Genomic DNA, 23,253 nt, shown 5'->3' with positions numbered 1-23,253 from the left:
CTTTTTGAGTTAAATGCAAAACCCCAGCATACATCCATTACTTATAAAAACATCCCTAGACCAGAACTGTGCTGCTAACTACAGACGGGTCTCTAATCTTTCTTTCATCTGTAAACTCCTGGAACACTCGGTCCACTCATGGCTGATGTGCTATTTCTCAGATCACGCTCTTCTTGACCCTTGACAATCTGGTTTCTGCACCGTAAGGTATGTGCACACGTTGCGGATTTCTTGCAGAAAATTCCTGAAGAAAACCGGAAATTTTCTGCAAGAAATCCGCATTTTTTTTTTGCGTTTTTTTTCCGTTTTTTTCGCATTCTGCAAGCGTAATTAGCTTGCAGAATGCTAAAGTTTTCCAAGCGATCTGTAGCATCGCTTGGAAAACTGACTGACAGGTTGGTCACACTTGTCAAACATAGCGTTTGACAAGTGTGACCAACTTTTTACTATAGATGCAGCTTATGCAGCATCTATAGTAAAAGATAGAATGTTTAAAAATAATAAAAAAAATAAAAAAAATGCTTATACTCACCCAGACATCTCCTCAGCGGCCGTCCGGCTCCTCTTCTAGCTGGTCTGTGCGCACAGGACCTCCTGTGACGTCACGGTCACGTGAGCGGTCACATGACCGCTCACGACCAATCACAGGACAGTGACGTCATTCGGCGAGGTCCTTCAGCGCACACCAGCTACAGGAACCGAACGGCAGCGTGCGAGGAGGCGGGAATACATCGAGGGTGAGTATAGGACTGTTTATTATTTTATTTCTTATTTTTTGACCACTTATATGGTGCCCAGTCCGTGGAGGAGAGTCTCCTCTCCTCCACCCTGGGTACCAACCGCACATAATCTGCTTACTTCCCGCATGGTGGGCACAGCCCCGTGCGGGAAGTAAGCAGATCAATGGACCCCTAGGTGTGCGGAATCCCTGCAATTCCGCATTTTTAATGAACATGTTGCTTTTTTTTCCGCTATGCGATTTTTTCGCGGAAAAAATCGCAACATTTGCACAAAAAATGCGGAATACCCTGTAAATAATAGGAGGCTTATGTAAGCATTTTTTTTCGCGTTTTTATCACGTTTTTATAGCGAAAAAACGCGAAAAAAACGCTAACAATCCTGAACGTGTGCACATGGCCTTACACTCCAATGAAACTGCCCTTACTCATGTCTCTAATCATCTACTAACAGATAAATGTAATGGTCACTACTCCCTGCTGATTCTCCTGGATCTCTCAGCAGCATTCGATAAGGTGAATCACCAGCTCCTTCTCACTGTGCTTTGTTCTATCGGCCTCAAAAATACCACTCTCTCCTGATTCTCCTCCTACCTCGCTGATTGATCCTTTACTGTATATTTTGCTGGCTCCTTTTTTTCTCCTTTTAGCCTTACAGTCAGTGTTCCTCAAGCATGAGTCCTAGGTCCACTCCTCTTCTCCTTACATATTGCCCCTATTGGACAAATGATCAGTAGATTCGTTTTTCATCACCATCTCTATGCTGATGACACCCAATTATACACATCGTCTCCTGACATCACCACTGCATTACTACACAATACCAGTGATTTTCTTTCTGCTGCCTCTAACATTATGTTCTCATTCTATCTAAAACAGAATCTGTCAAAAACTGAACTCCTTGTGTTTTTCCCCTCCACTAGCCTACCGATGCCTGATATTGCCATTTCTGAGTGTGGTTCTATCATTACTCCCCAGCAACATGCCCACTGTTTTGGGGTAGTCTTTGATTTTCATTCGCCCCCCACATCCGATCACTTGCTCGTGCTTCTCAAAAACATCTCTAGAATTCAACCTTTACTTACCTGACTCTGTGTAAGAGGGTGTTGCTGTTATGGACAGTAACACGCTGCCACTTTAAGAAACAGCACCCCCTTGTCTGGTGAGGTGGAATGTTCTGCTTCCCCCTACTATAGACTGTGAAGATAAACTGCCCTAGAATTAGGGGAGGAGTTGAGCCTGAGCTGTGTGTGTGAGCTGAAGCTGCTACAGAGAGAACTGTGTGCTGTTTGCGACAAGAAAGGTCCCACAGCCTGGGACGGAGTGTACTTGTGAAATTTGCAAGACTTTTCCGGGTACAGCAAAGGTGGCTGTTCTGTGCTAGTTTGTGAAGCCATGAAGATTCTGAGAAAGGGACTTACAGTCTCCAGGAGCATCCCTAGGATCCAGAAGCAAGGAGAAGACCACGCTTCACAGAGCTGACAGAAAGCCGTGCGCACCACCATACTAGACTGCTGGGGGCCCCCCTGGGACTGGACCTGAGTCCCCAACATCACTGTGAGTCTGTTCCTGTTTGGTGCACCTGTTAGGGCCTAGTGTAGGCTTCAGTAGTCAGTACACGGGAGCCGTGTGGCCTGCTTAGTAAAGGCCAGGGAGGTTATATGTAGAGTAGCATCGTTATTTGTTTATTGTTTAAATTTGCTTGTGAGACATATTTTGAGTCTGTAATAGTTGGAGCACCGTGCTATTTTACGGGAAAGATAACGTTTATAACTCTTGTAAAGTGTCTCTTGCCATTGCATACCCCGGTTTGCATCTTCCTCACCCACTTCATTCCTTGCCTCCCAATAAATCTACCCTTTGTTTGCACCTCATCTTGTGTACAGTAGTCTTTCTGCACCGTGGTGGTCCCCCGGCCATCACTTCATCTGCAAAAACTCTTATTGTTGCTCTAATTCATTTTCACATAGACTATTGCAACTTTCTACTAATTGGTCTCCTTCTTACTAAACTCTCTCCTCTTCAATCCATCTTGAATGCAGTAGCCAGGATCATATTCTTTCCCAACCGCTACACTGATGCCTCTACTCTGTGCCAGTAATTGCACTAGTTGCCCATCTACTACAGAGTTCAAAATAAACTTTTCACTCTCACCCACAAAGCACGCCAAGGTTAACCACAACCACCATACATCTCCTTTCTCATCTCAGTCTACCACCCTACCAGTGCCCTCCTTTCTGCTAATGAGCTAAGACTCACATCCTCAGTAATCCAAACTTCCCATTCCCGTCTCCAAGACTTCTCGTGTGCTGCACCAGTTCCTTAACATAAACTACCCAGGAAATTTCAATTACTTTCCAATACCCGTAGTTTTATGCGTGGCCTAAAAACACATTTCTTTAGACTGGCTTATTGCCTCACCTCACTTATCTAAGGATCTCGTTTTGCCCAAACAAAATTTTCTTCAAAATCAGGACCCTCGTATCATTTGTTCACACCCTCCATGCACATAATATCCCTCTGTCTGAACTTGCACGCATTCTGGCTGGTAACCACTTCATGCAGCATTATGTGAATACCATATTTATTATATTGATGGCTGGACCACACAATACAAGCAGTTTTTACAATTTACCTTTTGTGTCTCCCCTATTTCCTGGTAGATTGTAAGCTTGCAAGCAGGGCCCTCGCTCATTTTGGTATCTGTTGAGTTATGTGTTATTCTGTAATGATTTTATGGTCTTTACAATCTAAAATGTAAAGGGCTGCTGAATATGTTGTCACTATAGAAATAAAAATCTATCTATATAATTGTCTAAGGGGCACTTCCATCTGTCGCGGATATTCATTGGTTGCGGCCAGCCAGTGGGTGTAGACAAAAGGGCAGGGGAGGCCAGGAAGTATGCAGAGCGAGTCCCCGCCCACTCCATACAGGCCCAACCAGAAGCACTGCAAAAGAGGCGGAGTCGCTATGAGGAGGGCAGAGCCGGCCGGGACCATGGGCGCTGTTGGGCCTACCATGGCCAAAAACCGGGGACTAAATTAGTGGCCGCGGATCGCGGCCAGCCAGTGGGCGGAGACAAAAGGGCAGGGGAGGCCAGGAACTATGCAGAGCAAGTTCCCGCCCACTCCATACAGGCCCGGTGCGCTGCAAAAGGGGCGGAGTCACCGTGAGGAAGGCGGAGCTGGCTGGGACCATGGGCGCTGTTGGGCCTACCGCCGCCAAAAGCCGGGGACTAAAATAGCGGCCGCGGTCAGTGATGACGGCCGCGACAGCAGGAAACAGCGCAGCACATGCGGCGGTGACAGCTGCGGACGGAAGGTGAGTATATACTACATGGGCTGTGCAATATACTCATGGCTTGTGCTATATACTACGTGGGCTGTGCAATATACTACGGGGGCTCTGCAATACACTCCGTCGCCTGTGCTATATACTACGTTGCTGTGCAATATACTACATGGGCTGTGCAATATACTACGTGGCTGGGCAATATACTATGTCGCTGGGCAATATACTGTGGCCTGTGCTATATACTCCGTGGCCTGTGCAATATACTACATGGGCTGTGCAATATACTCCGTGGCCTGTGCTATATACTACGTCGCTGTGCAATATACTACGTCGCTGGGCAATATACTCTGTTGGCTGTGCAATATACTACGTGGGCTGTTGTGAATTCTGTTGTGGGTTCTGCTCTTGGGCTCCCTCCGGTGGTTATAAGTGGTAGTGCTGCAGTTTGTCCTTCACAGCAGTCATCAGGTGCTTCCACTTTGGACGGGGCTATTTAGTCTGGCTTCACCCTTTAGTGAGTGCCAGTTGTCCATTGTTTTTCTGGAGGATTCACATCTCTGCTTGGTTTCTCCTGCTGGATTGTCCATATCATCAAAGATAAGTCCTGGCTTTGTTTTTGCAGTCCACATGCGGTGGACTTTATAGTTCAGTGAATTGCTATGTTTTTTTCTTGTCCAGCTTTGTCTGTGTAAAGATTTGTTCAGCCAAGTTGGAAGCTCTGGAGTCGCAGAGTTACCCTCCATGCCTTTAGTTAGGTGTGGAGATTTTTGTATTCTCTGTGGTGGATTTTTGTAGTATTTAATACTGACCGCACAGTACTCTGTCCTCTTTTCTTTCTAGGTAGCGTGGCCTCCTTTGCTAAATTCTGTTTTCAGTCTGCGTTTGTAATTTCCCTCTCCTCTCACAGTCAATATTTGTGGGGGGCTGTCTTTCCTTTGGGGATTTTCTCTGAGGCAAGATAGTTTTCCTGTTTCTTTCTTTAGGGGTAATTAGTCCTCCGGCTGTGACGAGGTGTCGAGGGAGTGACAGGAACATCCCACGGCTACTTATAGTTGCGGTGTCAAGTTCAGGGTATGCGGTCAGTATAGAGGCCACCTACTCCAGAGCTCGTCCATGCTGCTCCTAGGCCACCAGATCATAACAGTACAACTGGCCAACAATGAGTTAACCGCATCCCAAAAGAAGGGAAAGAAAGTGCTGAGCCATTTTTTTTTCTGTACCCTGTTGTGTTTTTTTTTTTCCCTCTTCACCTCTGGGTGGCTCAAGAGTTAGGCGCTGACATGGATGTTCAGGGACTTGCTTCTCGGGTGGATCAACTTGCTGCTAGAGTACAGGGTATTTCTGATTATATCGTGCAGACTCCTGTTTTAGAGCCTAGAATTCCTACCCCCGATCTGTTTTTTGGGTACAGGTCCAAATTTTTGAGCTTTAAAAATAACTGTAAACTGTTTTTTGCTCTGAAGCCCAGTTCCTCTGGTGATCCCATCCAGCAGGTAAAAATTGTCATTTCTCTGTTGCGTGGCAACCCGCAGGATTGGGCATTTTCCCTGGAATCTGGGAATCCGGCCTTGCTTAATGTAGACACCTTTTTTCAGGCGCTTGGGTTATTGTATGATGACCCTAATTCTGTGGATCATGCTGAGAAAACCTTGTTGGCCCTGTGTCAGGGTCAAGAAGCGGCAGAATCATATTTCCAGAAATTTAGAAAATGGTCTGTGCTTACTAAGTGGAATGAGGATGCTTTGGCGGCAATTTTCAGAAAGGGTCTTTCTGAATCTGTTAAAGATGTTATGGTGGGTTTCCCCACGCCTGCAGGTCTGAGTAATTCTATGTCTCTGGCCATTCAAATTGATCGGCGCTTGCGTGAGCGCAGAGTTGTGCACACTATGGCATTGTCTTCCGAGCGGAGTCCTGCGCCAATGCAGTGTGATAGGATTGTGTCTAGAGCTGAACGACAAGGATTCAGACGTCAGAATAGGTTGTGCTTTTACTGCTGCGATTCTGCTCATTTTATTTCTGATTGCCCTAAGCGTGCCAAGAGAATCGCTAATTCCATTACCATCAGTACTGTACAACCTAAATTTCTGTTATCTGTGACCCTGATCTGCTCATTATCATCATTTTCTGTCATGGCATTTGTGGATTCAGGCGCCGCTTTAAATTTGATGGACTTAGAATTTGCCAGACGTTGTGGTTTTCCCTTACAGCCTTTGCGGAGTCCTATCCCTTTGAGGGGTATTGATGCTACACCATTGGCTAAAAATAAACCTCAGTTTTGGACACAGTTAACCATGTGCATGGCGCCAGCCCATCAGGAAGATTGTCGTTTCCTGGTGTTGCATAATTTGCATGATGCTATTGTGCTGGGGTTTCCATGGTTGCAGGTACATAATCCGGTGTTGGATTGGAAATCTGTGTCTGTGACTAGTTGGGGTTGTCAGGGGGTTCATGATGACGTTCCTCTGATGTCAATTTCCTCCTCCCCCTCTTCTGAAATTCCTGAGTTTCTGTCAGATTTCCAGGATGTTTTCGATGAGCCCAAGACCAGTTCCCTTCCACCGCATAGGGACTGTGATTGTGCTATTGACTTGATTCCAGGCTGTAAGTTTCCTAAGGGCCGACTTTTCAACCTGTCTGTGCCTGAACATGCCGCCATGCGGAGCTATGTAAAGGAGTCTTTGGAGAAGGGGCATATTCGGCCATCTTCTTCTCCATTGGGAGCAGGTTTTTTTTTTGTTGCCAAGAAGGATGGCTCCTTGAGACCCTGTATTGATTATCGCCTCTTGAATAAGATCACGGTCAAATTCCAATACCCTTTGCCTTTGCTTTCTGATTTGTTTGCCAGGATTAAGGGGGCTAGTTGGTTTACTAAGATTGACCTTCGAGGGGCATATAATCTTGTTCGTATTAAGCAGGGTGACGAATGGAAAACTGCGTTTAATACGCCCGAGGGCCATTTTGAATATCTTGTGATGCCATTCGGACTCTCTAATGCCCCCATCTGTGTTTCAGTCCTTCATGCATGATATTTTTCGGAATTATCTTGATAAATTCATGATTGTATATTTGGATGATATTTTGATTTTTTCAGATGATTGGGAGTCTCATGTGAAACAAGTCAGGATGGTATTTCAGGTCCTTCGTGATAATGCCTTGTTTGTGAAGGGGTCTAAGTGCCTCCTTGGAGTACAGAAGGTTTCTTTTTTGGGCTTCATTTTTTCTCCATCATCTATAGAAATGGATCCGGTTAAGGTTCAGGCCATTCATGATTGGATCCAGCCCACATCCGTGAAGAGCCTTCAGAAATTTTTGGGCTTTGCTAATTTTTATCGCCGTTTCATTGCCAACTTTTCCAGTGTGGTTAAACCCCTGATCGATTTGACGAGGAAGGGCGCTGATGTAGCTAATTGGTCCTCTGAGGCTGTTTCTGCCTTTCAGGAGCTTAAGCGCCGATTTACTTCTGCCCCTGTGTTGCGTCAGCCGGATGTTTCTCTTCCTTTTCAGGTTGAGGTTGACGCTTCTGAGATTGGGGCAGGGGCCGTTTTGTCTCAGAGGAATTCTGATGGTTCCTTGATGAAACCGTGTGCCTTCTTTTCTCGAAAGTTTTCGCCTGCGGAACGCAATTATGATGTCGGCAATCGTGAGTTGTTGGCTATGAAGTGGGCATTTGAGGAGTGGCGACATTGGCTTGAGGGGGCCAAGCACCGTATTGTGGTCTTGACCGATCATAAGAATCTGATTTACCTCGAGTCTGCCAAACGGCTGAATCCTAGACAGGCCCGATGGTCCCTGTTTTTCTCCCGTTTTGATTTTGTTGTCTCGTATCTTCCGGGTTCTAAGAATGTTAAGGCTGATGCCCTCTCTAGGAGTTTTTTGCCTGATTCCCCTGGGATTCTTGAGCCGGTTGGTATTCTGAAGGAGGGGGTGATTCTTTCTGCCATCTCCCCTGATTTGCGACGGGTTCTTCAGGAGTTTCAGGCTGATAAACCTGATCGCTGTCCTGCGGGGAAACTGTTTGTTCCTGACAGATGGACTAGTAAAGTGATTTCTGAGGTTCACTGCTCTGTGTTGGCTGGCCATCCTGGGATTTTTGGTACCAGAGATTTGGTTAGTAGGTCCTTTTGGTGGCCTTCTTTGTCACGGGATGTGCGTTCTTTTGTGCAGTCCTGTGGGACTTGTGCGCGGGCCAAACCTTGCTGCTCCCGCGCCAGTGGGTTGCTTCTGCCTTTGCCGGTCCCTGAGAGGCCTTGGACGCATATTTCCATGGATTTTATTTCGGATCTTCCTGTTTCCCAGAGGATGTCTGTTATCTGGGTGGTCTGTGACCGGTTTTCTAAGATGGTTCATTTGGTACCTTTGCCTAAATTGCCTTCCTCTTCTGAGTTGGTTCCGTTGTTTTTTCAGCATGTGGTTCGTTTGCATGGCATTCCGGAGAATATTGTGTCCGATAGAGGTTCTCAGTTTGTTTCTAGGTTTTGGCGGTCCTTTTGTGCTAAGCTGGGAATTGATTTGTCTTTTTCTTCCGCATTTCATCCTCAGACAAACGGCCAAACCGAGCGAACTAACCAGACTTTGGAAACTTATTTGAGATGCTTTGTGTCTGCCGATCAGGATGATTGGGTGGCTTTCTTGCCATTGGCCGAGTTTGCCCTTAATAATCGGGCTAGTTCTGCTACCTTGGTTTCACCATTCTTTTGTAATTCTGGGTTTCATCCTCGTTTTTCTTCAGGGCAGGTTGAGTCTTGTGATTGTCCTGGGGTGGACTCTGTGGTTGACAGGTTGCAGCGGATTTGGGCTCATGTTGTGGACAATTTGGTGTTGTCTCAGGAGGAGGCTCAGCGTTTTGCCAACCGTCGTCGGCGTGTGGGTTCCCGGCTTCGGGTTGGGGATTTGGTCTGGTTGTCTTCTCGTCATGTTCCTATGAAGGTTTCTTCCCCGAAGTTCAAGCCTCGGTTTATTGGTCCTTATAGGATTTCTAAGATTATCAATCCAGTGTCTTTTCATTTGGCCCTTCCAGCCTCTTTTTCCATCCATAATGTTTTTCATAGATCTTTGTTGCGGAAATATGTGGTGCCCGTGGTTCCCTCTGTTGATCCTCCTGCCCCGGTGTTGATTGATGGGGAGTTGGAGTATGTTGTGGAGAAGATCTTGGATTCTCGTTTTTCAAGACGGAGGCTTCAGTATCTTGTCAAGTGGAAGGGTTATGGCCAGGAGGATAATTCTTCGGTTGTTGCCTCCGATGTTCATGCTGACGATTTGGTTCGTGCCTTCCATTTGGCTCGTCCAGATCGGCCTGGGGGCTCTGGTGAGGGTTCGGTGACCCCTCCTCAAGGGGGGGGGGGTACTGTTGTGAATTCTGTTGTGGGTTCTGCTCTTGGGCTCCCTCCGGTGGTTATAAGTGGTAGTGCTGCTGTTTGTCCTTCACAGCAGTCATCAGGTGCTTCCACTTTGGACGGGGCTATTTAGTCTGGCTTCACCCTTTAGTGAGTGCCAGTTGTCCATTGTTTTTCTGGAGGATTCACATCTCTGCTTGGTTTCTCCTGCTGGATTGTCCATATCATCAAAGATAAGTCCTGGCTTTGTTTTTGCAGTCCACATGCGGTGGACTTTATAGTTCAGTGAATTGCTATGTTTTTTTCTTGTCCAGCTTTGTCTGTGTAAAGATTTGTTCAGCCAAGTTGGAAGCTCTGGAGTCGCAGAGTTACCCTCCATGCCTTTAGTTAGGTGTGGAGATTTTTGTATTCTCTGTGGTGGATTTTTGTAGTATTTAATACTGACCGCACAGTACTCTGTCCTGTCTTTTCTTTCTAGATAGCGTGGCCTCCTTTGCTAAATTCTGTTTTCAGTCTGCGTTTGTAATTTCCCTCTCCTCTCACAGTCAATATTTGTGGGGGGCTGTCTTTCCTTTGGGGATTTTCTCTGAGGCAAGATAGTTTTCCTGTTTCTTTCTTTAGGGGTAATTAGTCCTCCGGCTGTGACGAGGTGTCGAGGGAGTGACAGGAACATCCCACGGCTACTTATAGTTGCGGTGTTAAGTTCAGGGTCTGCGGTCAGTATAGAGGCCACCTACTCCAGAGCTCGTCCATGCTGCTCCTAGGCCACCAGATCATAACAGTGGGCTCTGCAATATACTCCATGGCCTGTGCTATATACTACGTCGCTGTGCAATATACTACGTGGCTGTGCAATATACTACATGGGCTGTGCAATATACTACGTGGCACTACGTGACTGTGCAATACGTTAGAATCGGGCCACCATCTAGTTATCATTATAAACACCATCCCCACCGTCAAACATGAAGAACAACAATGGGCAAAAATGTTAGCCTATTGAGATGCAAAGCTAGTAGAGATATACCCCCAAAAGACTTGCAGCAGTAATAGCAACAAGTGGTCCTACAAAGTATTGACTCAGGGGAGCTGAATACAAAAGCATGTCACAATTTTGAAGTTTGTCTTTAAAATATTTAGAAAACCAGTTATTTCCTTAAGGCTATGTGCGCATGTTGAGTATTTGCCTGCAGAAATTTCTGCATCTCTTGACCGGAAAAACGCTGTGGAAAAACCACACGTTTTTGTATGCATTTTTTGTATGCATTTTTGTACAGCAATGAATGCTTTTTTGAGCTAAATAAAGATATTTAACAAAAAAGTTTTGTGATGTAGTTTCTTGGTTCAACAACACCTTTTTCTAGCTAATGCAGTAGCATCAGGTTAATGGGATTATGGCATGATGTCACATCTGTCATTGACACCTACCTTTAGGCTAAGGGTACCGTCACACAGTGCAATTTTGATCGCTACGACGGTACGATTCGTGACGTTCTAGCGATATCGTTACGATATCGCAGTGTCTGACACGCAGCAGCGATCAGGGATCCTGCTGAGAATCATACGTCGTAGCAGATCGTTTGGAACTTTCTTTCGTCGCTTGATCACCCGCTGACATCGCTGGATCGTTGTGTGTGACAGCGATCCAGCGATGTGTTCGCTGGTAACCAGGGTAAACAGCGCAGGGCCGCGCTTAGTAACCCGATGTTTACCGTGGTTACCAGCGTAAAAGTAAAAAAAAAAAAACCGTACATGCTCACCATCATGTCCGTCCGGTCCCTTGCCGTCCGCTTCCCGCTCTGACTGTCTGCCGGCCGGAAAGTGAGAGCAGATCACAGCGGTGACGTCACCGCTGCACTCTGCTCTCACTGTACGGCCGGATCTGTCAGAGCAGGAAGCGGACGGCAAGGGACCGGACGGACATCAGATGGTGAGCATGTACGGTTTTTTTTTTTTTACTTTTACGCTGGTAACCACGGTAAACATCGGGTTACTAAGCGCGGCCCTGCGCTTAGTAACCTGATGTTTACCCTGGTTACCCGGGGACTTCGGCATCGCTCCAGCGCCGTGATTGCAACGTGTGACCGCAGTCTACGACGCTGGAGCGATAATCATACGATCGCTGCGACGTCACGGATCGTGCCGTCGTAGCGATCAAAATTGCACTGTGTGACAGTACCCTTAGCCCTCAGGGTCTCAGCCCAACACCCTCATTACTAATCTGATAAGTAAACACAAACACACATTGACACCAGCCTATGTAGGAGCGTTAACAGAACAAATTAATGAAAATTTTTTTTTTTTTTAAAAAGCGTCGGCTCCCGCATAATTTTAACAACCAGTAGAGGGAAAGCCGACGGCTGATGTTAATATTTTGGGAAGGAGCCAATAGCCATAAAGGTTCCCAGGCTATTAATATCAGCTCAGGGCAGCACAGTGGCGCGGTGGTTAGCACAGCAGCCTTGCAGCGCTGGAGTCCTGGGTTCTAATCCCACCTTGGACAACATCTGCAAAGAGTTTGTATGTTCTCTCCGTGTTTGTGTGGGTTTCCTCCGGGCACTCCGGTTTCCTCCCACATTCCAAAGACATACTGATAGGGAATTTAGATTGTGAGCCCCATCGGGGACAGCGATGATAATGTGTGCAAACTGTAAAGCGCTGCGTAATATGTTAGCGCTATATAAAAATAAAGATTATTATTATCAGCTCACAGATGTTTGCTTAAACTTTACTGGCTAGCTACAGGGGGCATCAGAAACATATTGACATAGGGTCCACCTATAAAAATCTAACCAGCAAATGCTAGGCAGACAGCTGGGGGCTGATATTAATAGCTTAGGAAGGGGCCATGGATATTGGCCCCTCCCAGACTAAAAATATCAGCTCTCAGCCGCACAAGAAAAGGTGCATCTATAAGATACGCAAATCTGTCGCTTAGCCTTGCTCTTCCTATTTGCACTGTAGCTGTGGCAAGTAGGGTTCGTATTTATTGGGTTGATGTCACCTTTGTATTGTCAGGTGACATCAAGCCTGCAGGTTAGTAATGGAGGGGCATTTAAAAGACACCTATCCATTAGTAACCCCATAGTGATATAAAAAAACACACCCAGAATAAAGTTCTTTATTTGAAATAATTACTCCTTTAGTGAATCTTAATTAAACCATACTCACCGAACACCTAATTGACCGAAGCCAACGTCTAGTGCAACAAAAATAAAATAACAAACCACAATATTCCTCACCTGTCCGCCGAGAAGATAATCCATAATGTCCCATGACGATCCGGATCACTTTGAGGGCAGTCACATCAGTTATGTGACTGTCCTCAAATATAGCCAGCAATACACTGACAGGAGGTAATCGCTCCCGCAGTGCATCACTGAGCTGCCATGAGAGTTCACCAGAGTTAATCAGCTGATCAGCTATGGTGATCTCCATTACGGCAACACTGCTGTGTGGGAAAGTTCTCATGCAGCGATGACGTGAGAGAACCGAAGCTGATGAACTCTGGAGAACTCTCACACGGCAGCTCAGTGATACACTGCAGGAGTGATTACCTCCTGTCAGTGTGAGATCGCAGTGGGACATTCAGGATTACCTGGACCACGGTGGACAGGAGTATGTTGGTTTATTATTTTGCACTATTTCTAGGAGATGAGGGCATAGGGGATTTGGTGTTAGGTGAGTGTAATGTTTTTTATTTTTAGTTGAATGTGTAATTTTTTTTTTTACTGTGAGCACAGGCGCCAGCAGATGAGACTTCTCCCATCAGCGGCACCTGCTGTCACTGTTATGACAGCAGATGTAGCCCAATGGGAGCAGTAGCCTCATCAGCCCACGTCTGCATGTCAGTCACAGCTGTAGGGTCACGCTGACTTCTGACAGCATGATCCAAAGCGCTGTGACCGACAGTATTGGCGGTAGCGTTACTGCGAGTAACAGTCACAGCTGCAGAGTCACGCTGCCATCTTACAGCATGCCCCCGCAGCGCTCTGACCAGCGGTCTTACTGGCGGTAGAGTTACCACCAATAATAACAACCGTACCGCACACAGATGACAGCGTGGGAAAGAACATAGGAAGACGGTAAAATGCAAAACAAAAAATGAACAAATCCGCAAACCTTTTTCTACCTGTTTTTGCTGCAGATTTGACTGACTCAATTGAAGTCAAGGGGCGCAGAAATGCTGTAGAAACGCAAAAAGAATTGACTTGCTGCAGAAAGAAAACGCACTGTAAATACTTAAGGAAAATTACTGATCATGTGCACAACACTTCAGGATTGTCATTGAATAAGCTTGCATTCCATGGTGTCGTTGGCCCATTTCCGTGTAGAAAAAACACAGCAAAAACACATAAAAAATGCAATGTGTGCACATAACCTAAGGATTCCATAGTGTTTTGGCCCATTTCCGCACGGAGAAAACGCATCAAAAAAGCACTGTGCGCACATAGCCTTACAATTCACAAATACTACTACTTTGTGTTGGTATATCACATAAAATCCAAATAAAATACATTTAAGTTTGTTTGTGCAATGTAAAAAATGTGGGAAAGTTCACAGTATATGAATACTTTAAGGGCACACTGTATGTTTTAAGTGTTCATTTTCAATAAAACCTTATAAGAATCCTCAAGTATGCCACTTATATAATAAATGTGTCTGCAATCAATCCTTTGTTCATTCTCGCAAGGATTTTATTTGTGGTATGTAATGCAATCATTCTTCTTGAAGCTTGACATTACTTGTGAAGATTTGACAATACTTGCGGAGGTTTTTCTAAAGCCATAACAAACGAGAATTTCTATCAATTCTGTTCTACTAAAATAACTTGGCTGCCTTTTCGAACCTGATATAGATTCTCATGAAGCGTCAGGATCAGGAATCCTGACCCTCCACAAAAACATCAAGCAGCAGGGAAAACAGACGAAATGGAAAATAACTCGAATAGAATGAAAAGAAGAACATTGATCCCAGATAGGAAAGTATTTTTTCATGCTTGTAATAATGTTATCTAAAAGGATGAAGAGTTTTATACAATAGGTTTATTTAATCTTTGATCAGATCAAAATTTTTGTTCTGCTCATTTTGGTTCTACAGCTCCACTACAATCAAGCAAGTGAAGCTGAGCTATCATAATTGAACTAATTGTTTAAAAATGGAGTAATAATAATAATAATCTTTCTTTTTACATAGAGCTAACATTTTCTGCAGCACTTTACAGTTTGCACACATTATCATCGCTGTCCCCGATGGGGCTCACAATCTAAATTCCCTATCAGTATGTCTTTGGAGTGTGAGAGTAAACAAGAGTAGACTCCAAACCAGTGTATTACTGTCAGGATTCCTCCTGAGTGTCTGGATGAAGTGAATGACAAATCTGCTGTCCAATCTAGAAATAGGGCATGCTGAGTTGTCAGTATGGTGATGGACAGTTTAGCTGCCCAATCAGATGCTGAGGCATGTTGAGCTGTCTGTGACGTAAGTAGTAAAAATGTGCCCAAATAGCCATTTTACCTCCCTGGTGTCATGTGACTCATTAGTGTTACAAGGTCTCCGGTGTGAATGGGAGATGTGTAAATTTTCTATCGCTTTCACACTCTCTCACGCTGGTCACTGGAAGTTCAACATGGCACCTCATGGCAAAAACACTGAGCATCTGAGAAAAAAAATTGTTTCTCTATATAAAGATGACTTGGGCTATAACAAGATTGTCAATACACTGAAACTTAGCTGCAACATGGTGCCAAGACCAAACAGTAGTTTAACAAGACAGGTTCCACTCAGAACTGGCCTCGCCATGGTCGACCAAAGAAGTCCAGTGCACGTTTGAAGTGTCATATCCAGAGGATTGTGTTTTCAAAATACATGTAGACGTGCGGTCAGCATTGCTGCAGAAGTTAAAGAGGTGTGGGGTCAGGCTGTCACTGTTCAGACCATATGCCGCACACTGCTTCAAATTGGTCTGCATGGCTGTCGTCCTTGAAAGAAGCCTCTTCTAAAGATGATGCACAACAAATCCCGAAAACAGTTTGCTCAATACAAGAAGACTAAGGACATGGATTACTGGAATCATGTCCAGTAGTCTGATGAAAACAAGATAAACTTATTTGGTTCAGATGGTGTCAAGCATGTGTGGTGGCAACCAGATGAAAAGTACAAAAACACGTATATTATGTAAACTTAGTTCTAGGCCTGATTCTATGATGTTGAGGATCCAGGCACTGGAAGAGATCTTTTCTTAGGCTGGTAAGAAGAGAGTCTTCCCCCCCACCTGGGAGATTGAGTCATTGCGAGGGCTTTTTGGTTTCACATGAGGACCTTCCCAAGAAGAACCCCTTGCCCCTTCTAAATTGGTCTTCCACCTTATCCCGATCTCTGGCTGGCTTCTTGCGAGTGTATTGTCCTTTCCTAAAGTACTTCCAAATGGGTGGAAAGGGAGTTTGTGGGAAACCCTTCTTGCTGTCCTTGACTTTCTGCAGTATCTCTTTCAGGGCAGGTCCAAATAGGTATTTACCCTCACAGGGGAGGGACCCAAGCTTGACTTTCACCTGCATATCTCCCAGCCAACACATTAGCCAGACCACTCTGCGACCCGCATTAGACAGCGCGGCCGATCTGGCTGCCAATCTCGCCGAGTCTGCTGATGCATCAGCCAGGAAGGCTGCTGCCCCTTTAATGGTTGGGATTGATGCCAGGATGGTATCCCTTGGGACCTTCTGCTACAGCTTATCCTTCAGGTTAACCAACCAGACCCTTACAGATCTGGCTGTGCAAGTTGCCGCTATTGCTGGTATCAGGGCCCCTGCGGAAGCTTACCAGGTCACCTTCACAAAGCTATCCATCTTCCTGTCTAATGGGTCTTTTAGTGAACCCAGATCTTAAAAGGGTAGGGAGAACCTCCTGGAGATCTTGAGATTGCTACATCCAATTTAGGGGCTTCCATCAACGAAAGGAAACCAACTGATGCGGAGAGAGGAACCCCCCTTTTTAACTTGAAGGTTTCCTGTTCTGAAAGGGCAGATCCCCCATCTCTTGATGCCGTCATGGGTGCCTGAAAAAAAGTGGGTCTTGCCTACAGTCAAGAATGGTGGTGGAAGTGTCATGGTTTGGGGCTGCATGAGAGCTTCAGTCTGTGGGAAGCTACAGTTCACTAAGCAAACCATGAATGCCAATATGTACTGTGAAATACTGAAGCATAGCATGTTCCCCTCCTTTCAGAAACTGGGCCACAGGGCAGTATTCCAACATGATGGTCTATTTCAAATACACCTCCAAGACCACAACTGCCTTGCCAAAGAAAGTGAGGGTAGAGGTACTGGGCTGGCCAAGCATGTCTCCAGACCTGAACCTTATTGAGCCTCTGTGGGGCATCCTTAAACGAAAGGTGGAGGAGTGCAAGGTCTCTAACATCCACCAGCACCGTGATGTCATTCATGAAGTAGAGAGTATTCCAGTGGCAACCTGTGTTAAGGCAGTGCTTGAAAATAATGGCCGCCAGACAAAATAATGAGACTTTGGGTACAATTTGACCATTATTAGTCAGAGGTGTACTCACTTTTGTTGCCAGCGGTTTAGATATTAATAGCTGTGTGCTGAGTTATTTAAAAGGGCACACCAAATTTATACTATTATACAAGCTGTACACTGACTACTTTCCATTGTATAGCAGTGTGATATCTTCAGTGTTGTCCCATGAAAAGATATAATAAAATATTTTTAAAAAACGTCAGTAGTGTAGTCATACACACACACCCCGGTACACTCACGGCCAACTTCACAATATCAAAACGAACTAGTAGCTGCCATCAACCAAATGTTTATACAGGAGGATTGGACTCACGTTACAGGTAGCGTATGGCTTCAGGGATGCGGTTTACACATCAAGAGGAATAGAGCTATTACATTTTATATATGTATTCTGGAAAGTGAGGCAGTGTATATAAAAAAATATAAAAAGGTACAAAATGGGAACAAAACAATACGGCATATATAATTACATAAAGTAAAAGGGATAACAAAAGAAAATGACTAAACTGATGTCACGGATATGGCTCACAGCTTAGCGGAGAGACAAATTCCGTAGGAAAACAGACAGGACCCACAACAAGCTCTACCTTCCAGGACTGACAAATAACAGAAACACAAACTCTGGTTTTTATTAGATCAAGGTTACACCCACATACCTCTCCTTGGTGAAGTTATGTGGGGGCTAATTGTGGGATGTGCCAAGTCTGCTTGAATTTGATGAGATCCGAAAACTTACAGGATATATCCGCCCCTAGAGGTTCCAGGTGGTAGATATTGCCATCATCCTTCTCATGGAAATTTTACCTGTCTAAAGATGAAACATGGTATGGATAGCACCATCAATTGGACAAATATTACGTTTGAGGGGTTCTGCCGGCATTACGGTGATATGAGTGCGTTAGGATAGTTCCTTAGCTACAATGCTAAAAACCCAATATTAATCATGAACTCCAAAAGGTCTGGGAGGCAGGCTTTGATCAGAATAAGTGTATGCCTGGGAAGGGCATTTACCAGTTTCTGCATAAATTTCAGTCTTGGTGTTATTTCCCAGAACAAATATCCTGTTTTCATTACCTGTTCACTGCAGGACACCCCAACTTCAATGGAGGTTGAAGCGTCATCTCCCTCCCACTTCCCCAGTTATAATTACTTTTTCTCTTCCCCAGCTATAATTAATCCCATATGTTTAATGTGAGGATGATGTCTCCTCTCTGGAGATGTATTATGGATTTAAATTTTTCTGACACCTCCCCCTTTTAGAGGTGGCATGGGAGACAAATTTAGATTGTCTCCCAAGCCCACCTTACGGCAAAACCTCCTGGGATCTCACAATACCCTCTTCTTCTTGGACTCAGAGATGGGCTTCACTGTACTGTCTCTCGATGCCTGAAGTCTGGCATCTATGGGTAGTGCAGTCTGGAACTCCTAGCCAGAAGCGATGTAAAAGGCCCCAACCTCATAGGAATCCTCTGGACCTGCTCTGGGGTCAGTAACTGGTTCTGCTATTCTGCTGGATGATGAGGGTCCAGAAGGCAGCGCATTACCTGAGTTTTGGGCACTCTGACTGCGGGTGACAGCAGCTATGCAGGTAGTCTTTACTGACGATAACACTTTCCCATCAGCCTGACAGGCTGTGAGTAACCCTCTCCACTCTCCATGACAGACTGAAGATACTATTTTCCCACTATGTTAACAGGCTGTGGATAACACTTTCCCATCACCCTGACAGGCTATGGGACACACTTTCCCACCATCCTGACAGGCGGGGGGATAAAACTTTCCCCACCAAGCCTGATACCTCAGGAGCAGTGTTAATCATGGGGCAGCTACCACCGGCCATGTCAGTCTATTGTGACACTGATCAGCTGCACGGGACCCCCTGCTTCATGATTCCCGTGCCTGTTCCTATCGCCCTTAGCACTGATGTTTGCTCCTTTCAGGGGATCCTAAGCAACATCACCCCACAGTGTGACATGGCTAAGATTTTCAGTGCCAAGACACACAGTATCATTATGAATCACATTGACATCCACATTATCGACATTTGAAACACGTGAAGTACCAGATCTGGGAGTGTTGTCAAGAACGTATTGAGCGACCAACCGTCCCAGATCGGTACCCAATTCGTGGGTTCTCTGACACGCCCACTTCCCTTAATCCCCTCACGGCACCCCAGTCTAGTAAAACCCAAGCCATCTGTAAATGTTGGCGATCACCCTCAAACCCAGTGACATTCCAGGTCTTCCCAGGGATAAGTTCTTCAGGGAACACAAACTCAAGGCATATGAGAGTTCGTTCTCCACTACTGTCCTTGAGCACCACAGTGATGGAGTCGCCAACAGTAACCGGTTGCAAGTTTTCATGCGCCCTTTCAATTGCCTGACCCACAGAAAAGACTGCTGATACAAAATGGAAACAATACGGTATACACAATTACACAAAGTAAAAGGGATAACAAAAGAAAATTACTAAACCTGATGTCACGGAAATGGCTCAGAGCACAATGGAAGGTGGTACTCCTTAGGAAAACGGACAAAGCTCACAGCAAGCTGTACCTTCCTGGACTGACAGAAACCCAAACTCTGGTTTTTATTAGGTCAAGATTATGCATACATACCTCCCCTTGGTGAGCTCATGTGGGTTAGCTGGTTGTGGGATCTGCCGGGTCTGTTAGAATTTTATGAGATCCCCAACTTACAGGAGATCTTCAGTCCTGGTGTTCCCAGGTGGTAGGTAAAATCGTGATAAGAAATATGACCACAATATCTGTCTATAGAGATAGCACCATCCATTGGACCAATACTAAGCTGGAGAGGTTCTGCCGGCCTTAAAGAAAATCTGTTACCACATTTGACCTATCTAAACTATTAGTATGGGTGTACACGTTATAGAATACTGAAAACAGCCCTACCAGTAAGTCTCGTATCAGATGTCTTGTTGCTAAGAAATTATCTTTTATCACTTTATATAAATGACCTCTTCCAGGCTCTGGGGAGGATGCTGCCTGGAAGATAACTGCCTCCAGAGATTATTTTACATGAAGGGGAGATTCCCTTCACGGTGATGTGAGTGAATGCGTTATGTTCGTCCCTTTGCTACGACGCTGAAAATATATCTACCTAATATTCATCACTGACAACTGCCTTCAAAAGGTCTGAGAGCCGGGTTTTGATCAGAGGAAGCATGTCTGGGAAGTGTATTGCCCTGCTCCTGCGTAATCAAATCTCAGTCTTGGAGTCTTTTTGAAAAAAATGTTGCAGCTTCTTCAGTACAATTGAAATGTATTCAAATCGTGTTAAATCATGCTGATGGAGAACAGTGACTCGTTTCGATCACAAAGCGATCTCTATCTCAGCTCAAGAGTTCAGCCTTGCGATTGAAACGCGTCGCTGTACTCCATCTGCACGAGTCAGGTTCAGGAGCACTGAACATCTTTTAACACGATTTGAATAAATTTTGATCTTATTGAAGGAGCTGGAACATTTCAATTTTTCATTGCCATTTACGTCAAGACTGGACGGAATTCCGTGCACCCGCTGTAACTGTCGGTGAGCTGCACTATCAGTTGGCGTCTTTTTCCCAGAACAAATCTCCTGTTCCTTGCAGGAGGCCCATAATTCAATGGAGGTTGAAGTGTCAGCTCCCTCCCACTTTCCCAGTTATAAATTAGTTTTTCTCTTCCCAAGCTATAATTAATCCCATATGCTCAATGTGAAGTCCTACTTCAATGGAGTTAGTGTTAGTTGTTTCGCGCATCCCCAGCTATAATAATCCCATATGTTCAAAGTGATGGTGATATGTCCTCTCTCCGGAGAGGTCTTATGGATTTTCATTATTCTCTATGACAGTAGGGAAAATACTGGATATTTCTGAAGCATGGGCACACAGGACATTAATTCTTTGGGATATGGTAGATTGAGTTAGTTGATATTTACTGCCCCCGATGAAACATAGGACATGCGCCATGAGTCCAGCTTGGTTTGCAATGATGAAAGAATTCAAAAACTTTATTGACCTATAATCTGATTAGATTATGCCAGATGAGAACCAATATAGTACAGAAAGTTGTACAGAATTATACATAGAAAACTTTACAGGTCTGTACCATATACATCTTGTCCAATAACTTTACATCCACTGCAATAAGGAATGCTCGACACTTTAATCCATTTTTGTATTGTTACCATTGAATCACAATTCACAGTAGTGATATAGTTCCTGAAAAAAAACCTTAATTTTCCCACAGGCCAAACCAAGCCAAATTTGTTTTTTTTTCTTTTTTTTATATATTTAACATTAATTTCTGTACAGAGTGAAATCTACATCAAACAGAGGAACATAATTATAACAGCAGACACTACCTAGACTTGTTACGATGATTCAAGCTCCAGGTCACTGGAGGAATTGCTCTAGATTTTATTCAAAGCCCTACTCTTATTTTACAGATAAGTCAAATGTGACATGGTCAGCTTCTGCTTTGAAAAGTCAGCAGCAGTAACGCCAGGGCTAAAAGAGTATTACAGAAAAACTAAAAAAATATTCAATTTTTTTCTTAAATCTCAAAAAAATCTAGTGCATTCCATAAATGATTAAATAATGGGATCTGCAGCAAATCAGTGAGAAAATGAGGAAAATCAAATATTGCAGGAAGATCGGCATATAGTGTTTCATGGTTTATATTACAGACCTGCACATCTCTACATTTTACCCCATAGATGTTAAAAAGTTCATCGATAAACAGAGTGCAACATAAAATAGCAACATCAGGATCCTTTAACCTTCACAGGCCATAAAAGGGTTAATCCTTCCACATGACAAGGACAGGGAGGAAAACTGAATTTTGCCATTTAATCACTTACGCAACTGAAAAACAACTTGTAAAGGCCTCGACATCCTCAAGGTAATAATATATGTTGTATACAAGTTGTACATCCCTGGACCTGCTGTATTGTACAGCACAAAGGGAATGGAAAGAGACAATCCAGCTTTGTGCTGGAGAAAAAAAAAATCTGTACAGAGATGGCGGTGTTCACCACAAGACAGTCTGGAGTGTAATGAAGTGACAGCGTCATCTAAAGCAGCTGTACCATTAAAACCGCATTAGAAAACCATAATTCAAAGGTTCTCTTGAGAGGAAAGCCTCCTAATGTCCTCCTCTGTGGACTTAAAATCAGTAGCCTCTGCACTTTGTCCTGATCTGTCCTGGTCCAGATCTGGGGGTAGAGAGATTTTAAAAACAAGCCCAATTCGATGGAAAAATCTTCTGAGAATAGCTCGCAGTTCTGGGATCAAGTCAAACTGGATGGTTTCACACAGCAGTGGATAGTAGAAGGAGGCATGAGCTTTAAACTGCAAAAAGGAAAAGAATATTAATCTGATGAATTTGCCCTGTTCGGGGGCTGTACATGGTGGATATTGTAGGGGAGGAGGGAGAAGGGGCTAACGTACCCGTTCATCACTGATCTTCAGGACCTTGGTTAGGAACAGTAGCAAAAGATTAGTCCAGGCTTCTCGGTGACTTTCAGATGCAAGGGTTAAAAAATAACTCAATGCTTCACTGCAAACACTGTAATGAGAAATGTACATTGTAGTGCATCTCTGCCATATCTGCAATGTAGTGCATCTCAGCCATATGTGCATTGTAGTGCATCTGAGCCATATGTGCAATGTAATGCATCTGAGCCATATATAGACTACCGTGTAAAAGTTTAGGGTCACTTAGAAATGTCCTTATTTTTTAAAGAAAAGCACAGTTTTTTCCAATGAAGCAACATTAAATGATTCAGAAATACACTCTATACATTGTTAATGTGGTAAATGACTATTCTAGCTGCAAATGTCTGGTTTGTAATGCAGTCTCTTCATAGGTGTATAGAGGCCCATTTCCAACAACCATCACTCCAGTGTTCTTATGGTACTTCGTGTTTGCTAACTGTGTAAGAAGGCTAATGGATGGTTAGAATACCCTTGAAAACCCTTGTGCAAGTATGTTAGCACAGCTGAAAACAGTTTGGCTGATTAGAGAGCCTATAAACCTGACCTTCCTTTTAGGTAGTTGATAATCTGGAGCATTACATTTATTGGTTCCATTAAACTCTCAAAATGGCCAGAAAAAAAATAACTTTTAGAAATGAAGGCTATTCCATGCGAGAAATTGCCAAGAAACTTAAGATTTCCTACAACGGTGTGTACTACTCCCTTCAGAGGAGAGCACAAACAGGCTCTAACCAGAGTAGAAAGAGAAGTGGGAGGCCCCGCTGAACAACTGAGCAACAAGACAAGTACATTAGAATATGTAGTTTGAGAATTTGACGCCTCACAGGTCTTCAACTGGCAGCTTCATTAAGGCTATGTGCAC

General features: G+C 44.5%; 1 protein-coding gene across 2 annotated transcripts in view; it reads right to left on the bottom strand.

Annotated features, from left to right (window-relative positions):
- Positions 1–20,886: 20,886 nt before the first annotated feature.
- ARFGEF1 (ARF guanine nucleotide exchange factor 1) overlaps positions 20,887–23,253 on the bottom strand; it is a 153,406-nt gene continuing 151,039 nt past the window's right edge. Inside the window, exons 38-39 of one of the 2 annotated variants that reach the window (XM_077270645.1) lie at positions 22,344–22,461; positions 20,887–22,244 (exon numbers count right to left, since the gene is read on the bottom strand). In XM_077270645.1, coding sequence (XP_077126760.1) covers positions 22,011–22,244; positions 22,344–22,461 — 352 coding nt within the window. In that variant the 3' untranslated portion in view covers positions 20,887–22,010. The remainder of the gene's footprint in view (positions 22,245–22,343; positions 22,462–23,253) is intronic. The other variant, XR_013217048.1, reaches the window with a different exon arrangement.

Source organism: Ranitomeya variabilis, chromosome 6, assembly GCF_051348905.1.
Source record: "Ranitomeya variabilis isolate aRanVar5 chromosome 6, aRanVar5.hap1, whole genome shotgun sequence".
Lineage (NCBI taxonomy): Eukaryota > Metazoa > Chordata > Amphibia > Anura > Dendrobatidae > Ranitomeya > Ranitomeya variabilis.
This window is presented reverse-complemented; position numbering and strand designations above follow the sequence as displayed.